The sequence below is a fragment of the Poromitra crassiceps genome (genome assembly GCF_964638095.1).
Source record: "Poromitra crassiceps genome assembly, chromosome: 3".
Classification (NCBI taxonomy): domain Eukaryota; kingdom Metazoa; phylum Chordata; class Actinopteri; order Beryciformes; family Melamphaidae; genus Poromitra; species Poromitra crassiceps.
In genome coordinates this window covers 23,708,785-23,728,091 of record NC_139625.1, presented here as the reverse complement: position 1 = coordinate 23,728,091, position 19,307 = coordinate 23,708,785, and the positions used below count along the sequence as shown (strand labels likewise).

The following is a 19,307-nucleotide window of genomic DNA, read 5'->3' as shown; positions in this document are numbered from 1 at the left end:
CCCTGATGTTCACTCTCTGTATCTCTCTGCCCTGCTGTTCACTCTCTGCATCCCTCTGCCCTGCTGTTCACTCTGCATCTCTCTGCCCTGCTGTTCACTCTCTGCATCTCTCTGTCCTGCTGTTCACTCTCTACATCTCTCTGCCCTGCTGTTCACTCTCTACATCTCTCTGTCCTGCTGTTCACTCTCTACATCTCTCTGCCCTGCTGTTCACTCTCTACATCTCTCTGCCCTGCTGTTCACTCTCTACATCTCTCTGTCCTGCTGTTCACTCTCTACATCTCTCTGCCCTGCTGTTCACTCTCTACATCTCTCTGCCCTGCTGTTCACTCTCTACATCTCTCTGTCCTGCTGTTCACTCTCTACATCTCTCTGCCCTGCTGTTCACTCTCTGCATCTCTCTGCCCTGCTGTTCACTCTCTGCATCTCTCTGTCCTGCTGTTCACTCTCTACATCTCTCTGCCCTGCTGTTCACTCTCTACATCTCTCTGTCCTGCTGTTCACTCTCTACATCTCTCTGCCCTGCTGTTCACTCTCTACATCTCTCTGCCCTGCTGTTCACTCTCTACATCTCTCTGCCCTGCTGTTCACTCTCTACATCTCTCTGCCCTGCTGTTCACTCTCTACATCTCTCTGCCCTGCTGTTCACTCTCTGCATCTCTCTGCCCTGCTGTTCACTCTCTACATCTCTCTGCCCTGCTGTTCACTCTCTACATCTCTCTGCCCTGCTGTTCACTCTCTACATCTCTCTGCCCTGCTGTTCACTCTCTACATCTCTGCCCTGCTGTTCACTCTCTACATCTCTCTGCCCTGCTGTTCACTCTCTACATCTCTCTGCCCTGCTGTTCACTCTCTACATCTCTCTGTCCTGCTGTTCACTCTCTGCATCTCTCTGCCCTGCTGTTCACTCTCTACATCTCTCTGCCCTGCTGTTCACTCTCTACATCTCTGCCCTGCTGTTCACTCTCTACATCTCTCTGCCCTGCTGTTCACTCTGCATCTCTCTGCCCTGCTGTTCACTCTCTGCATCTCTCTGCCCTGCTGTTCACTCTCTACATCTCTCTGCCCTGCTGTTCACTCTCTACATCTCTGCCCTGCTGTTCACTCTCTACATCTCTCTGCCCTGCTGTTCACTCTGCATCTCTCTGCCCTGCTGTTCACTCTCTACATCTCTCTGTCCTGCTGTTCACTCTCTGCATCTCTCTGCCCTGCTGTTCACTCTCTGTATCTCTGCCCTGCTGTTCACTCTCTGCATCTCTCTGCCCTGCTGTTCACTCTCTACATCTCTCTGCCCTGCTGTTCACTCTCTACATCTCTCTGCCCTGCTGTTCACTCTCTGCATCTCTCTGCCCTGCTGTTCACTCTCTGTATCTCTGCCCTGCTGTTCACTCTCTACATCTCTCTGCCCTGCTGTTCACTCTCTGCATCTCTCTGCCCTGCTGTTCACTCTCTGCATCTCTCTGCCCTGCTGTTCACTCTCTGTATCCCTCTGCCCTGCTGTTCACTCTCTGCATCTCTCTGCCCTGCTGTTCACTCTCTGCATCTCTCTGCCCTGCTGTTCACTCTCTGTATCCCTCTGCCCTGCTGTTCACTCTCTGCATCTCTCTGCCCTGCTGTTCACTCTCTGCATCTCTCTGCCCTGATGTTCACTCTCTGCATCTCTCTGTCCTGCTGTTCCCAAGTTTCCATGTTATATTGCAGCATAATTAAATACACCCACACTTCTCTCGTTATGTGCTTGATATGATTATGCTGCACGGGCACGGCCATATTGGGAGGATAAGGAGAGATTAAATGAAAGATTCTCCATGGTTTGGAAATATACTTTTGTGGCAGGCAGTGTGTTTCTTCTGATTGGCAGAAAGTTTCCCGCGTTCTCCCAAACTGAAAATGTTGAAGTCTTGCCGGCATGTCAGTGGTTTTAAAAGGCAAAATAGGAACAGCAAATGATTCCTGCTGCCCCCTCTGTACTCTTACAGCAGATCTCAACCCCCCTCTGTACTCTTACAGCAGATCTCAACCCCCCTCTGTACTCTTACAGCAGATTTCAACCCCCCTCTGTACTCTTACAGCAGATCTCAACCCCCCTCTGTACTCTTACAGCAGATCTCAACCCCCCTCTGTACTCTTACAGCAGATCTCAACCCCCCCTCTGTACTCTTACAGCAGATCTCAACCCCCCTCTGTACTCTTACAGCAGATCTCAACCCCCCTCTGTACTCATACAGCAGATCTCAACCCCCCCTCTGTACTCTTACAGCAGATCTCAACCCTCCCTCTGTACTCTTACAGCAGATCTCAACCCCCCTCTGTACTCTTACAGCAGATCTCAACCCCCCTCTGTACTCTTACAGCAGATCTCAACCCCCCTCTGTACTCTTACAGCAGATCTCAACCCCCCTCTGTACTCTTACAGCAGATCTCAACCCTCCCTCTGTACTCTTACAGCAGATCTCAACCCCCCTCTGTACTCTTACAGCAGATCTCAACCCCCCTCTGTACTCATACAGCAGATCTCAACCCCCCTCTGTACTCTTACAGCAGATCTCAACCCCCCCTCTGTACTCTTACAGCAGATCTCAACCCCCCTCTGTACTCTTACAGCAGATCTCAACCCTCCCTCTGTACTCTTACAGCAGATCTCAACCCCCCTCTGTACTCTTACAGCAGATCTCAACCCCCCTCTGTACTCATACAGCAGATCTCAACCCCCCTCTGTACTCTTACAGCAGATCTCAACCCCCCCTCTGTACTCTTACAGCAGATCTCAACCCCCCTCTGTACTCTTACAGCAGATCTCAACCCCCCCTCTGTACTCTTACAGCAGATCTCAACCCTCCCTCTGTACTCTTACAGCAGATCTCAACCCCCCTCTGTACTCTTACAGCAGATCTCAACCCTCCCTCTGTACTCTTACAGCAGATCTCAACCCCCCTCTGTACTCTTACAGCAGATCTCAACCCCCCTCTGTACTCTTACAGCAGATCTCAACCCCCCTCTGTACTCTTACAGCAGATCTCAACCCCCCTCTGTACTCTTACAGCAGATCTTATTTGGACTTGGATTGCTTGCAACTTGTGATGATAGTCATGCATCATCTTTGCAATATTGAGCATTTGCAGAGGTTGTGATATTTGACTGGTGCGATGATGTCACTAGAGGAGAGTTTACACCACTTGATATAGTGCAGAGGTTGTCAAATGTTTTTCAGCCAAGGACCCCTTACAAGATAGAAAATATACCGGGGACCCCCTCATTCTGATTTGTGATTTTGGGCTAAGCTTAATTGTTTCCACGGTAACGTGCTTGACTTTTAAATTGATAGGTTTGTTAGATTAGAATGTAATCCATGAACCATTTTAGATTTAAAGCATAACATATTTTCGTTGAACTATGAAGCTTTTGCACACACACACACAAAAAAGTATTTATTTTTATTTTCCTGAAAACTTTTCGCGGACCCCCTGGCAAAGTGCCGCTTACCCCTGGGGGTCCCCGGACCCCCATTTGAGAACCACTGACATAGTGTACTATCAGGAAAGAGATGGCCTGTACTGTGTGAGTGTTCACTGGATGATGTGACTGATCCAAATCTCTAAGTGGCTCTGTTTTAATGGGCTCTCTGTCTGACAGTGCAGTGACAGGGAGGCAGTTCTTTGGCTGCCCGTTGAGCTTTAACTCTACCAATTAGTTTGTTCTGCCTCCAGTGCAGCCTCGGGGAAATGTTTGATTCACTATAACTCCAATCTGTGTGTTTAACGGGAAGACCCAGGTTCAAGCCCCCATCTGAAGTGCCCTTGAGCAAGACACTGAATCCCTACCAGCTGCTGGTGGGTTGTTCTCTAACTCTAGCTGAACCGGATCATTATTCATGAAGCTCACGGTCTTTCTTCATGTTGTTCTCCTGACAGATGAGCGCGAGGCGGTTCAGAAGAAGACCTTCACCAAATGGGTCAACTCGATCCTGTCCCGGGTCGGCTGCCGCATCTCTGACCTCTACCTGGACCTGCGGGACGGACGCATGCTCATTAAACTGCTGGAGGTCCTCTCCGGTGAACGACTGGTAAGAGGCTGTTCTGCTGTTCTTGACTGGGTCTTCACCTGTTGCCTTATATTGTTATGTTTTTTTTCTCCTTGTATTGTTCTCTGTATCAATCCTCTCTCTCTCTCTCTCTCTCTCTCTCCCTCTCTTTCTCCCTCTGTTTCTCTCTCCCTCCTTCTCTCCCTCCCCAGCCGAAGCCCACTAAGGGCCGCATGCGTATCCACTGTTTGGAGAATGTCGACAAGGCCCTGCAATTCCTCAAGGAGCAGCGGGTTCATCTGGAGAACATGGGTTCCCACGACATTGTCGACGGCAACCATCGCCTCATCCTGGGCCTCATCTGGACCATCATCCTGCGCTTCCAGGTAAACCAGGATAAAACCCATCTTGGTCTATCCCAATACAGACTACATTTCCCTTCAACCTCCACTTAACTTGACATAATGCTACTGTGCTTATGCTTCCTTCATCTAAGAGCATAATCACATTACTGACTATGGTGTTTACATAGGCTCTGCCTTACTTACATTATTGCCTCGATCGCATTGTAATCAAAAAATGTATGTGCATGTACTGTCCTGGTGTGATCGATGACAAAAGGGACTTTCAAGTGTCCAGTGTAACTTGGGTCTGTATGAACGGCACAGAAACAGTCCCAACCCAACCGGCCTGGAGATGTTTTTGACTTTTATCTGTTTACTGGAATGAAATGCCTTCAGGTTCCAGCCTTCATTATTTTAGTTTTTTTATTCTATTATCTGCTCGGGGGATGGGGGGGGGGCAGATAAAAGAATCAAATTTGACAGCCACATTGTTATTTTTAGGCATGTTATTTCAAACAATATGGCCTGCTGCATTATTCAACCTTTTCAACAACAAAAAAGAAGGGAACGGAAGGAGTTGACTCGCTCCTGTCTGCATCTTAACAGTCTGAAAAAGCCAAGGAGAACCAAAGCTGGCTAAATTTAGCCCTCTCCCTGGGCCTGTTTCTCAGATCAAATCACTGCTCTATTAACGGGCCTACTGTATGGGGAAAACAAGAACTTCAATAATTAACACCGCTCCATCAGACAATTCATCAAACAGTCTTACAAAATAATAACAATATTTTTTCTTCAAGCTGTAATAAATCATGTCTTTCAGAGGGATATTTGTGTCACTTTACCAAAACGTTCCCTATAGGTACATCCTATTAGTACATGTTCTAGAAGAATTATTTTAGTATGTTTTTATTCTCTGCTGCAAATTACTCTCATTTAATTTCAGACCTCACAGTCATTAGTCAAGTTGTATTATTTATCATCCAGCTTGTTCTGGTTGTTCTTGTCAGATCCAGGACATTATTGTGGAGACCGGCCAGGCAGACCAAAAGGAGACGCGCTCGGCCAAGGACGCTCTTCTTCTGTGGTGTCAAATGAAAACAGCAGGGTAAGTGCAAATTGGTGACCTTAAGCAACACCAACCCATTCTAATATATTTGGGAATATGTATGAGAGTCCTATGGGGTTGGTAAGACGATGGTGTCAAAGTGCTTTATTTATCAAATGCACAGTATACCGGTAACACAAGGTCATACTTCTGAACAATGAAATTCTTAGGACGAGGCAAACAACTATGTAGTAGGCATAAGAAAAACAAAATATTGAATATTAAATCACAGAGTCACAGATAAGAGCAAAAATATTAAAACATTAGCAAAAGATATGAAGAAATATAGCAAAAGAAATGTATATATATATATCACAAATAAAGGCAAAACAAAATGCTAAGAAATATATACATAGTATTAGAACATTAACAGCATTCCAAAGCCAGTAAGGATGGGCAATATGGACAGTAAGAATAAATAAGAGTATTAGATTGTTAAATTGTAGTTGTTTTGTGACCCTAAAACTAATTCAAAACCAATTAAACTTTTTGAAAGGTGACTTTGTGAAGATAAAAAGTTTTCATTTGGTAGCAGCAATATCCTCACATCCATTTCCACTCATATCATATTTTAGAACCCCTCCTTGAGGTTTCCTCATAGGATCCCTGATTAATTCTGTGACTTTTAAAGCATATAATAATAATAATATTTGATTGGATTTATATACTGTAGCGCCTTTCTAGACACTCAAAGCGCTTCACATATCAGGGGAGGGAGGGGGAAGGAACTCAACTTATCCACCACCAATGTGTAGCACCCACCTGGGTGATGCAGGTGATGATATAGTTGCTATCGTGACGAGGCAGCACTGCATCTATTCTGCGTAGGCCAGTGGTTTGATGAATACCCTGCGAAAAACAGAATAGGTCTCAAAATGATTTAGAGCTGGGGGCTTCTCAGCAATGTCCCTCATGTTTACTGGCTGTTGTTTCACAGATATCCCAATGTCAACATCACCAACTTCACCACCTGCTGGAAAGACGGCATGGCCTTCAACGCTCTCATACACAAACACCGGTAAGGGGAGATGAATAGCCAGATCCACTCTCGCAAGCTGTGTCTGTTGAATGTAAACACGCACGAAACCCATCTGCACAATGTCTACCTTTCTCATTCTACTTTCCTCGTTCAACTCTTTCACTCTCTCTTGCTGTCTTGCTCCTTGACTCACTACCCCCCCTCTCTCTCTCTCTCTCCCCCTCTCTCTCTCTCTCTCTCCATCTTTGTTTCCATCTTGCTCCTTCAGGCCAGATCTCCTGGACTATAACACTCTGAAGAAGTCCAACCCGACCCACAACCTCCAGAATGCCTTCAACGTAGCAGAGCAGAAGCTCGGCGTGACCAAACTGTTAGACCCTGAAGGCAAGTGGCGGTGGCTGTGGCTTGTGGCATGTAGAACTAACTGATTTGTTTATGAATGTTTATGAGCTTTACGCCTGGTGGAAAGAAACCTCGGGGACCAGTGATGTTTCTGCTTCGCCTGTGGCTGACTCGCTGGTCTGTTTTGTAGATGTGTTCACAGAGAATCCAGATGAGAAGTCCATCATCACGTACGTCGTGGCGTTCTACCACTACTTCTCAAAGATGAAGCAGCTCGCCGTTGAGGGCAAGAGGGTCGGAAAGGTGAGGATGCTCGGCCTCGCTGTGGGCGGTAATGTGAGTTTTTTGCTTCCCTGTGTTTCATCTCTGACCTCCTGTCTTGTTCTGTTTCAGGTGCTGGATCACGCCATCGAGACCGAGAAGATGATCGACAAGTACGAGACGCTCGCATCAGATCTCCTGACGTGGATTGAGCAGACCATCATCGTGCTGAATAACCGCAAACTGGCCAACTCTCTGACCGGAGTGCAGCAGCAGCTCCAGGCCTTCAACTCCTACCGAACTGTAGAGAAGCCGCCCAAGTGAGTCAGCTGACCAGGCCGCCATTGCATTCATTTCATTTCATTCAGTATAATTCTACTCTATTCTTCTTCTTTATTCAAGTTGTCCATCATTTTCATCCTCCACACAAGTAGGACATCCTGTATTTAAAGGCGGGACATAACGAAGGGAGGGATCATTCAAAAGTGTAAACCAATCGGATATCATTTAGGGAAAGAGAGGGGCAGGTTTGTGATGTTTTATTGGTTGGAATCTTTATGTTGACTACTGGCCCACAAGGTCAACGCTAAAGGTTTTCCGTTTTCCACAACGTAAAAGGAATGAGATTTTGGTATATAGAATAGAAAATAGAATAAAATGCTTTTTTGGTGGGGGGCTGGGGTGGCGGGTGGGAGGTAAATTGTCATATAGATAGAATGAGCTGAAAAGGCGAAATGGTCATTTTCATTTCTTTACATGATTTGTGCTGTGCTCCACATTCAGTACAACCCCTCCTATTAGACTTCTCAATGGGCCTCTGCATATCCCTTTGTGGATAAAATAGAAGCATTTTTGATGCTGTTTTGTGTGATCTGTGTTGTCTCCCAGGTTCCAGGAGAAGGGTAACCTCGAGGTGCTGCTCTTCACCATCCAGAGTCGTATGAGGGCCAACAACCAGAGGGTCTACACTCCGAAAGAGGGAGCTCTCGTCGCAGATATCAACCGGGTGAGAGACCCCTACCTCCACACAGAGAGACAATACAGTCTGTACAAGTATACGCTACCAGTCAAAAGTTTGGACACACATATTTTTTACAATGTTCCACATTCTAGAATAATTAGTAACAACATCAAAACTATGAAATAACAGAAATGGAATTATGCAGTGACCAAAAAAGTGTTAAATGAATCAAAACTATCTTACATTTTAGATGCTTTAAAGTAGCCCCTCGCCTTGATGGAAAGGCGAAAGGCTTTGGAAAGAAATTCATACAGATGAAATTCACTATTAATATTTGTCGAAGAAACAAATTGCAAGTGTTTAAGCATAAGCCTTATATCAAAATGGCTGTGAGATAATGAAAAACATAGTACATTCAGTCAGGTGTGTCCAAACCTTTGGTAGTGTATATGTTCTTTACTGTATATATTTCCTCTTTTTGGACCAGCGTCCCTGTTATATAAAAGTCTGGTTCGAAGCTCAGACATACAATACAACTCAGTTAGACAGACAAAATAGAATTATTTATCACAAGACAATGAGGCAACAATTAAAGGAACACTCCGCCCATTTTCAACCAGCTTTGTATCATTAGAACATCAGTAGTATATCAGAAAACTGTAAACTGTTTTGAAGTCTGTCATTTAATTTGACAGTTATTGAGTGTTAAAGTGTGGACCAGTGACATCACTGGTCCACACTAACTCAAATTCATAACTCATTACCTCAAATCAATTCTCAATAACTGTCAAACTAGATGAATGATGAATAGTTTGACAGTTATTGAGAGTTGATTTGAGTTAATTAGTTATTAATTTGAGTTAGTGTGGACCAGTGATGTCACTGGTCCACACTTTAACACTCAATAACTGTCAAATTAAATGACAAACTTCAAAACCGTTTACAGTTTTCTGATATACTGCTGATGTTCTAATAATACAAAGCTGGTTGAAAATGGGCGGAGTGTTCCTTTAAGCCACGTGTCAATTGAGTTATCCTAGTAAGTAATGGCACCGAGTAATACTGTAAAAGCCATTTCTAGCAGAAAGTAACATGATATCATGACAACCAAACACAAGACAACAGAAATGGTCCTGCATCTGTCAACAGTAAGAACATAATACAGTACCTAGCACAGAGACTGTTCCGGGGCAATCAGATGACTCACCTGTAAGCATTCAAGAATTTCATATAACTGTGAAGTGTGAACATCATGATTATACCTAGCCTGGGTAAACCCAGCCTCCACGTGACCTCTATGTACTATCAGTCACAAAGACTATAGAAAAACCGTACGCTACAGGCATAGCCTGTCACGTTGAAGGCTGGGTTTACCCAAGGTAGATTATACCCACCAAGTAGCAAAAACCAAACCCTCTCTGAAATATCTCATGCATCTGTGTGCAGGCCTGGGAGCGTCTGGAGAGGGCGGAGCACGACCGGGAGCGAGTCCTGAGAGACGAGCTGATCAGACAGGAGAAGCTGGAGCAGATGGCCAGGAGGTTCGACAGGAAGGCGGCCATGAGGGAGACCTGGCTGCTGGAGAACCAGAGACTAGTGGCTCAGGTGAACTACAGATCTACATAAGAGTGCAGATTCCATTCACGAAAAACAGCAGGTCATTTGCACGCCTGATTATTGTTGGTGAGAGGTGCGCAAGAGGTTGCCTACAAAACATGCAAAGATGACATTTTAATTAAAGTTGCAAGTAAGAGTTTCTTAGCACAAATAAGTAATTAGAGTAGAAAAACCAATCACTGCATTAGTAATTGGATGTCTCTGCCATCAGCAAACTGGGAAATGGTAAATAATAATTTTGTCATGTCAGCTGGCATAGAAAGGAAAGAGATTAACATTATCACCAGTGAGCGCGCTACATCCTTCCCTTGCAGAGAACAGCTCAACTTGTGTGTTGCAATTTATTATTTTATGATTCTACCTCCCTTCCATTTTGTTAACGTGTTAACAAAGACATACAGTATGCCCTCAGCACACACTATCTCTCTCTATTTTTGCATAAGATTCTTTTAGGGTTAGGGTTAGCCTCGTGCCCTGAAAGGTTCCTCCACCCTCTTCCCCCCAGGATAACTTTGGTTATGACCTGCCAGCAGTGGAAGCAGCGAAGAAGAAGCACGATGCCATTGAGACAGATATTGCGGCGTACGAGGAGCGTGTTCAGGCCATGGTGGCCATCTCCAAGGAGCTGGAGTCTGAGCGCTACCATGACGCCAAACGGATCGACGTGCGCAAAGACAACATCCTGCGTCTGTGGGACTACCTGCAGGAGCTGCTGAAGGCCCGTAGGGGGCGTCTGGATAAGAACCTGACCCTGCAGAGGATCTTCCAGGAGATGCTCTACATCATCAGCTGGATGGATGACATGAAGGTACAGGAGGGAAGGCACAGCACATCAACTAATAACATTTACATTTCTGTTTTAGGCATTAAGTTCATGCTGTTATCCAGAGCGACTTAGAACGAGTGAGCAAGTAGTTGTCACTGCCAGGACACTAACAGACTGGATCAAAGTGCAGGGATCGAACCTGTGATGCTCTGCTTATGAGGATGGTGTCTTTAACCACTCGCATAAAATGAAATGAAATACTGTATCGATGAAGCTAAAGCACTAAATGTATGCATTTAGAGTGTGCTTTTAATAACCAGCTGTATTATAATTGAATATTACTCCAAGCAGGAATTGAATATCATTTGAAAAACAATGTTATGAACCTGATTATAAAATCTGCACACAAAACACATTTGTTAAACATAATAATGTATGTTTAGGGCTAATCTATTTGCTCTGAATAGTATTTTATTTTATTTTATTTTATTTTATTTTATTTTATTTTATTTTATTTTATTTTATTTTATTTTATTTTATTTTTATTTTATTAGTTTATTTGACAGGGAATATAACATTAATCCCCATAGGGGAAAAGATGCATTGTAACAGATTTAGCCATAGGCTAAACACATAAAATGCATAAAATGCAAACATGCAATATCTTACTGAGCAAAAAAGCACCTGCAATTAAACAGGCACTAACAGTACAGATTCAAACAAGAAAAGGTTAGTACCAAAGTTCTCAAAATACAATATTATAAACGATAATGTAAAAGAAAAGTATAGATCGAAGAATAGTATAGATAGTTTTTCGCTTTTATCCAAAGCGACTTACAATATCACATTTTGTGAACAGTAGAGAAATCAACTATGCAACAAAATCTATGACAGTTATGGCAGTTTGAGAAGGATTTTCTTCTTTTATGCTCCCATGCCTCTTCTTAAGCATTTGGATCCCTTTCTCAGGCTCGGCTGCTCTCCCCTGACTTCGGTAAACACTTGCTGGAAGTGGAAGACTTGTTACAGAAACACGCTCTGGTGGAGAACGACATCGCTCTGCAGGCAGAGAGGGTACAGAATGCCAATGCTGCCGCCCTTAAGTTCGCCAATGGAGACAGTAAGTGCAGTGGTTAATCGAATGCCCTTGCATGATTCTTTTTAATACATTAAACACATTTAAATACCCCTTGCTGATGAACAGCTCCTTGAAAACTGTAACACTGAAAATGCTGCAACATGTTTCGGATGCTGTGTTAAACTCTCTTGTAACGGACAAGCCCGTCTTTTATTGTCACACGAACACCACAATACATGCATGCGGCCACAACACACTCATGCTGACGGTGGCCGGTGAAAAGTGTCCTCTGCATTTAACCCATCCAGGCATGTCCTTTCCTCCGAGGGGCAGGCCAGGAGCAGTGGTCGCTTTCTCATACAGTGCCCGGGGACCAACTTCGGATGTTGTCGTCACTGGTCGGATGACGATGACGATCTGATCTTCTGCATGTTTTTAGTGGGGGGGTTATATACGGAGGAACCCCCTGGGGGGTACGGGGAGAACATGCAAACTCCACACAGAGAGAAAGGCCCTTACGACGAGAGATAACCCACCTGGGCAGTAGGCACTGAAGATATGGGGGGGAACACAACCACAGCGCTCACAGTGTCCCAGGCGAGAATCGAACTCAGGACCTTTTAACTGTGAGGCGACAGCGCTACCGACTGCGCCACCGTACCCCCAGTGACAGTGTTAGTGACTGTGGAAACTAAAAAAGTGTTCTGAGAACACATTATTTGGCATCCGTATTTTTTATGGGGTCGGAGGTGGGCCGCGAAAACTTTTTAAGTGGGTCCCGAGTGGGGAAGTTTGGGAAGCGCTGCCCTAAGGGGGTGCAGGCCTTATATTAGTGATTTCTCCACACAACTGAAGAGTTGGTCTTTCATGGACCTGGAGTCAAGGGCAAGACAATAATTTATTTGCATTTGGCATTTAACACATTCACTGCCAGCCGTTTTTTTTTTACTGTAGGTAGGTTCTGCCAGAGGGTTTTTTTGAGGATTCTGGCTCATCTTTCAAGACCCGAGGATTCTTTTCTGCTAATATTTTGTGAACACACAATATCTCAAAAGAACTAATAGAATGTGTGCTTTCTCTGTCTAAAAGAGTTAGTTTGTAGAGTTAGTAGTTATGTAAGCATTAGCAGTTGAATACAGCATGGTTTCAGCGTCTGAAAAATTATTTTGAGATAAACGGCTTTTTGTGAAATTCGATAGAACAGTCACTTTAACCATTCATTTTTGGCATCAGTAAGACGTCAGACATCTAAACAATAGTTTTGAACAGTAATTTCCTCCATAACAGCAGGAAACACCCCTCTCATTCAAACTCCTCCCTCCGTGTGTGTTCTTCTTGGCTGCAGCGGGCATGTCACAAGCTCGTTTCTGCTGCTGTAACCTCGCGTCACCAGGCTCACTGCTTCTGCTGCTGCTGCCTGTCTGCTGGCGGCCGCTGTGCAAGTCTGGATCGGCTCGCTCGTTTCTTGTGGTTTGTGTTGAGAGCTTTGATGAAGCTTTTGCAATTCTGGTCTTATTTATGCTGCGTGTTTCAAAGTGTGTTCCACCCGTAATCTATTATGCAAATTTGCAATCCCGCACCGCCAGCAATCAGCGCGAAAACGAAAGCATTTTCCCCCATCCATTTTCATGAGAATGGCTTCCTCACACATGCTTTTTGCTTGCCTTCCTCTAGTCTGGGAGAGCACTGTCGCCACTTAGTGGGTCGGTGGAATGGGTTGTACATGTTCGGTGGCTCCAATAATTATATAAGAGATGTAAAAGGGTTAGATGCACATCCCACGGTCAAAAAAAAAAAAACATTTTTTTGACGTAAAAACACGTCATTGGCAGTCAACCGTTGGATTTAGTTTGACGTAAAAACACGTCATTGGCAGTGAACGTGTTAAAAAGAATGACAAGGTAGGTAGGTAGGTAGATACTTTATTGATCCCGAAGGAAATTCATGTACCAGCAGCTCACATACAGTCAATAAAAACACACAGTAGACAAATTAGAAAAACACAGTAAAAAATATATAAAAAGATACTAACAGACTGTGTGCAAAAGCCAGAACCTAAAGTGACCGATCAGTGCCTAATAGAGAACATAATGAATAAAAACAGGCAGGGCTAAAAAAACAACAAAACACGCAGCAGAGACAACAGAGCGAAGGCATACACATGACCTCAATTCCCCCGCTGGGAAGAGTTAAAAAGTCGAACGGCTCTGGGGACAAATGATTTCTTTAGTCTGTCTGTAGAGCAGCTCAGTGACAGCAGCCTGTCACTGAACAAGCTCCTCTGGCCTACTATGGTGGTGTGTAGTGGGTGACTGTCATTGTCCATGATGGACAGCAGTTTGTTCAGAGACCTTCTCTCCGCCACCTTCACCAGAGAGTCCATCTCTCCACCGATCACGGAGCCCGCTCGCCTGATCAGCTTGTCCAGCCGCATCGCATCTCTCACTTTGACATTGCCTCCCCAGCACACCACAGCATAAAAGAGGACACTAGCGACCACAGGTTCATAGAAAATCTACAGGAGTTTCTTACAGATGTTGAAGGACCCCAGCCTCCTCAGGAAATAGAGCTGGCTCTGCCCCTTCCTGTATAGGGTGCCCGTGCACTAGACCAGTCCAACTTGTCATCCAGCTGCAGTCCAAGATATTTATAGGACCTGACCACCTCCACCTCAACCCCCTCGATGGAAACTGGTTGCATGGGTGGCCCGGCCCTCCGATAGTCCACCACCATCTCCTTTGTCTTGGATTTGTTCAGCTGCAGCTGGTTAGACTGACACCATGTGACAAAGTTATCCACCAGGCCCCTGTACTCCTCCTCCTGTCCACCCCTCACACACCCCACGATGGCAGTGTCATCTGAGAACTTCTGCAGGTGGCACGTCTCCGAGTTGAACCTGAAGTCAGATGTGTAGAGGGTGAAGAAGAACGGAGAAACATTGCTGTCTGTCATTGAACTGCTCTGCTGTGGATCCCCCTCTCTGTGATTTAACTTTGACTTCACTGGGTAAGTGATATAGGCTGTGTTATTTTAGTGTTATCTGTGTCTCCTTACTCCTTATTTAAAAAGGAGTAGTGTTTTAGGCTAGTCTTGTCTCTGAGTGAAACTGTGGCGCAGCTGGCTGATAGCTGGTTAATAGCTCTCAGCTGACAGCAGCCCAATCACCTGGGAACGACGGGCGCTGATTAGAGAGGTGTGGCTTATAGCCCGGCATATAAGTTGGGCTGCAGTAAGTTTCTTGTCAGTTACACATTGCTGTCTGTCATTGAACTGCTCTGCTGTGGATCCCCCTCTCTGTGATTTAACTTTGACTTCACTGGGTAAGTGATATAGGCTGTGTTATTTTAGTGTTATCTGTGTCTCCTTACTCCTTATTTAAAAAGGAGTAGTGTTTTAGGCTAGTCTTGTCTCTGAGTGAAACTGTGGCGCAGCTGGCTGATAGCTGGTGAATAGCTCTCAGCTGACAGCAGCCCAATCACCTGGGAACGACGGGCGCTGATTAGAGAGGTGTGGCTTATAGCCCTGCTGAAGCAGTATTTCTGAACACTGTCAGTCTACAGCGGCAGCGGTAAGCGGCACGTAGCCTCGGGCACGAAGACTCGGGCACAAAGACAAGGGAGTCTTTCTGTGGGAGTCCTTCGAAGGGAGGCCATAGAATAGGGTTTTTTGCTACCTCTCTTATTCTACCTAACTATGTGTTTTCTTCCCATCCCTGTTGTAACCTCAGCCCACAGACGCCGTAGACACGGCTGCTTCAGGTGTAGTAATCCTGGTAATCTCTCCCACCCTAAGCGCGCTAACAGTCCTTTTACGATTGCCGGAGGTCTCTGGAACTGTCAGTCGGCTGTTAAGAAAACTGAGACCATCTCAGCTCATGCTCTATCTCTAACCCTCCACTTTCTAGCTCTCACAGAGACCTGGATCATTCCTGAAAACACAGCTACACCAGCTGCCCTCTCTGCTGCATATTCCTTCTCGCACACCCCTAGAGCCTCTGGCCGTGGAGGTGGCACTGGTATCCTCATCTCTCCCAAATGGACCTACACTGTCACCTCTCTCTCTCATCTGTCTATCTCATCTTTTGAGTCCCATGCAGTTGCCGTATCCCTACCCATCAAGCTCAACATTGTGGTAATCTACCGCCCGCCTGGTCCACTTGGTCACTTTCTGGACGAGCTGGACACCCTCCTCTCCATCTTTCCTGAGGATGGTACTCCACTCATCCTTCTGGGAGACTTCAACATCCAGCCAGTAACCTTACAATCTCCGTCTTTCCTTAACTTCTTCTCATCCTTTGACCTTTACCTCTCTCAATCTCCTCCTACTCACAAAGCAGGGAATGTGCTTGACCTGGTCTTCACGAGATCCTGCTCCACCTCTAATCTCACTGTGACCCCTCTTCCTGTATCCGACCACCACTTTATCACCTTCTCCCTTCCCATCCCCCTCCCCTCCTCCCACCCATCTCCCCCCCACTCTACCACCACCCGACGCAACCTAAAAACTCTCTCTCCCAACTCCCTCTCTTCTACCGTCCTCTCCCTACTTCCCCCTGCCGAGCAATTTGCTCTCCTGTCCACTGACGAGGCTTCCACTACTCTTCTCTCCTCTCTCTCCTCTGCTCTTGATTCTCTTTGCCCACTCACCACTAAGCCTGCCCGATCTTCTCCCCCTTCTCCTTGGCTGACTGAATCTCTGCGAACTTATCGAACTGAGCTTCGGTCAGCTGAGAGAAAATGGAGAAAATCACATCTCCCTGAGGATCTCTCTTCCTACCACCTTATCCACTCAAACTTCACTGATGCTGTCTCTAAAGCAAAAACCTCCTTCTTCATCTCTGAAATCCAGTCCTCTGCATCCAATCCCAGTAAACTGTTCGCCACCTTCTCCACGCTCCTCAACCCTCCCTCCCCTCCCCCTCCCTCCTCCCTCTCTGCTGACGATTTTGTAACCTTCTTTACAAAAAAGGTGGACGACATCAGCTCCTCCTTCCATCCTCCAGCCACCCTCACTAACACTCCCGACTCCAATCCTGCTCCTCAGCCCCCTGTCCCTGGATTTCCCTCCTTCTCTCCTCTCTCTCCTGATGAAGTGCTTAAACTCATCAGCTCAAACCGAGCCACTTACTGCCCCCTCGATCCTATCCCTTCCTCTCTCCTCCAAACCATCTCACCTAACATATCTCCCTTCCTCACTACCTTCATTAACTCCTCTCTATCCTCTGGTCTTGTCCCCCCTGCTCTAAAGACTGCAAGAGTCAAGCCTCTGCTTAAGAAACCCTCCCTTGACCCTACTGCTATTCACAACTACAGACCTGTCTCTCTTCTCTCATTCCTTTCCAAAACCCTCGAACGAGCAGCGTCCGAACAACTTTCTCTCTATCTCTCCCAAAATGACCTCCTGGACCCTCTGCAGTCCGGTTTCAAGGCTTCTCACTCCACTGAGACAGCTCTTCTTGCTGTCACAGAGGCCCTTCACACTGCTAAGGCCTCATCCCTCTCTTCTGTTCTTGTCCTCCTTGACCTGTCTGCTGCCTTCGATACAGTCAACCACCAAATCCTTCTTTCCACTCTGTCCGACCTCGGCATTTCAGGCTCTGCACTCTCCTGGTTTGCTTCTTACCTCTCTAACCGCTCATACCAGGTCTCATGGAGAGGGTCCCTCTCCAGATCCTGTCCTCTTACCACCGGTGTCCCCCAGGGCTCAGTCCTGGGCCCCTTACTTTTCCTTCTCTATATCAGATCTCTTGCCTATGTGATCTCTTCTCATGGCTTTTCTTATCACTGCTATGCTGATGACACCCAGCTTTTCCTTTCTTTCCCCCCCTCTGACACTCAAATCGAGGCTCGCATCTCTGCATGCCTCAAAGACATTGGCGACTGGATGTCTGCCCACCACCTCAAGCTCAACCTTGGTAAGACCGAGCTACTCTTCCTCCCAGGAAAAGACTGCCCTCTTGCAGATCTCTCCATCTCCATTGATAACACCACTGTACTCCCCTCCCAAACAGCCAAGAACCTCGGGGTGATCCTTGACAACCAGCTGTCTTGCTCTGCCAACATAGCTGCTACAGCGCGCTCCTGTAGGTTCTCTCTCTACAACATCCGCAAAATCCGTCCCTTTCTCACAAGAGAAGCGACTCAACTCCTGGTCCAGTCTCTTGTCTCCTCCCGCCTGGACTACTGCAACGTGCTCCTGGCCGGCCTACCTGCCACCGACATCCGACCGCTCCAGCTCATTCAGAACGCTGCAGCCCGTCTGATATTCAACCAACCCAAATTCTCTCACGTCACTCCCCTCTTCCAGGAGCTCCACTGGCTTCCCATCTCGGCCCGCATCAAATTCAAGACACTGGTACTGGCCTACAGGGCAGTACACCAGACAACTCCCCGGTACCTGCAATCCATGGTCAGGTTCCAAACCTCTCACCGCTCCCTTCGCTCCTCCACCAGTGCAGGTCGCCTCGCCCCTCCTTCGCTACGGGGGCTCAAAAGTCGCTCATCCCGATCTCGACTCTTCTCGTCCCTGGCACCTCAATGGTGGAACGAGCTTCCACCTTCGGTCAGGACTGCTGAATCACTGCCGATCTTTCGGAAAAGACTAAAGACACACCTTTTCAGGCTCCATCTGGGCCCTCCTTGATCTAACCTCGTCTCTCTCTTTCCTTATATAAAAAAAAAAAAAAAAAAAAAAAAAAAAAAAACCTAACCAACCTTGTACCACTAACCTAAACTTGTACCACTGTTCCTTCAGAAGCTGTAGTTGTCATAGACTGTGCTCCATAGTTGATTGTTCTATTGCAGACAGAAAAATGTGTTATTGTAAGTCGCTTTGGATAAAAGCGTCTGCCAAATGACGTAATGTAATGTAATGTAATGTAAAAAAAACGGTCCCCTGTGGTGCACCTGTACTGCTAACCACAGTCTCTGATGTGCAGCCCCCTAGCCTGACATACTGAGGTCTGCCAGTGAGGTAGTCTATTATCCAGGTCACAAGGTGTGGGTCCACTTGCATCCCCGCCAGCTTGTCCCTCAGGAGGAGCGGCTGAATGGTGTTGAATGCACTCGAGAAATCAAAAAAGGTGATTCTCACAGCACCGCCTCCCTTATCCAGGTGAGAGTAGCACCGGTGAAGTAGGTAGAGGATGGCATCCTCTACACCCACCTTCTCCTGATAGGCGAACTGTAGGGGGTCCAGAGCATGTTGAACCTGAGGTCTGAGGAGCCGGAGAAGCAGCCGCTCGAAGGTCTTCATTATATGAGATGTCAGTGCAACAAAGAGTTCTTACATGTCATCTAACAACAAATTACTGATATTGTATATTTCCTATGTAATGTATGTGTTTTCTGTCACTGCTTCTGTCACTGCTTTTTCTTTGAATTACATCAACCTGCCAAGGGACTCCAGATGGAAACTAGCCTTCGAGCTACAATCTGGCATATTTACATGTACTGACTGTACTGTTCATTAATATGCACGGTTCCTTTCTCAAATAAATAAATAAATAAAAATAAATAAATAAAAATCATGATCAAAATAATAAACCTAAGATAACATGATTATGCTAGAGTTAATCTATACATTCATTCAGAGTAATTTATTCATATGTATTGTGTCTGTAAACCACAAATGGTGACTAGATATGTTTGATCCTTCATTTCCATTGTCCTTTCTGTGTGTAGTTTGTATGTTCTCTCTGTGTCTGCATGGGTTTCCTACTTTCTGTGTGTAGTTTGTATGTTCTCTCTGTGTCTGCATGGGTTTCCTACTTGCAAACCAGGTGGATTGGAGGCTCCGAATTGTCCCTACTGTAGTTATGAATGTGAGTGTGTG

The 19,307-nt window shown here is 45.9% G+C and overlaps 1 protein-coding gene across 1 annotated transcript in view; it reads left to right on the top strand.

The window, feature by feature from the left end:
- Positions 1-19,307, top strand: part of sptb (spectrin, beta, erythrocytic) — a gene marked incomplete at its 5' end in the record, with an annotated part of 64,082 nt that overhangs the window by 15,055 nt on the left and 29,720 nt on the right. Inside the window, 11 exons of the mRNA XM_083632397.1 lie at positions 3,912-4,063; positions 4,234-4,407; positions 5,373-5,470; positions 6,408-6,488; positions 6,718-6,833; positions 6,982-7,094; positions 7,185-7,372; positions 7,941-8,058; positions 9,460-9,618; positions 10,136-10,438; positions 11,366-11,516. Of these exons, the coding sequence (XP_083488523.1) occupies positions 3,912-4,063; positions 4,234-4,407; positions 5,373-5,470; positions 6,408-6,488; positions 6,718-6,833; positions 6,982-7,094; positions 7,185-7,372; positions 7,941-8,058; positions 9,460-9,618; positions 10,136-10,438; positions 11,366-11,516 (1,653 nt within the window). The remainder of the gene's footprint in view (positions 1-3,911; positions 4,064-4,233; positions 4,408-5,372; positions 5,471-6,407; positions 6,489-6,717; positions 6,834-6,981; positions 7,095-7,184; positions 7,373-7,940; positions 8,059-9,459; positions 9,619-10,135; positions 10,439-11,365; positions 11,517-19,307) is intronic.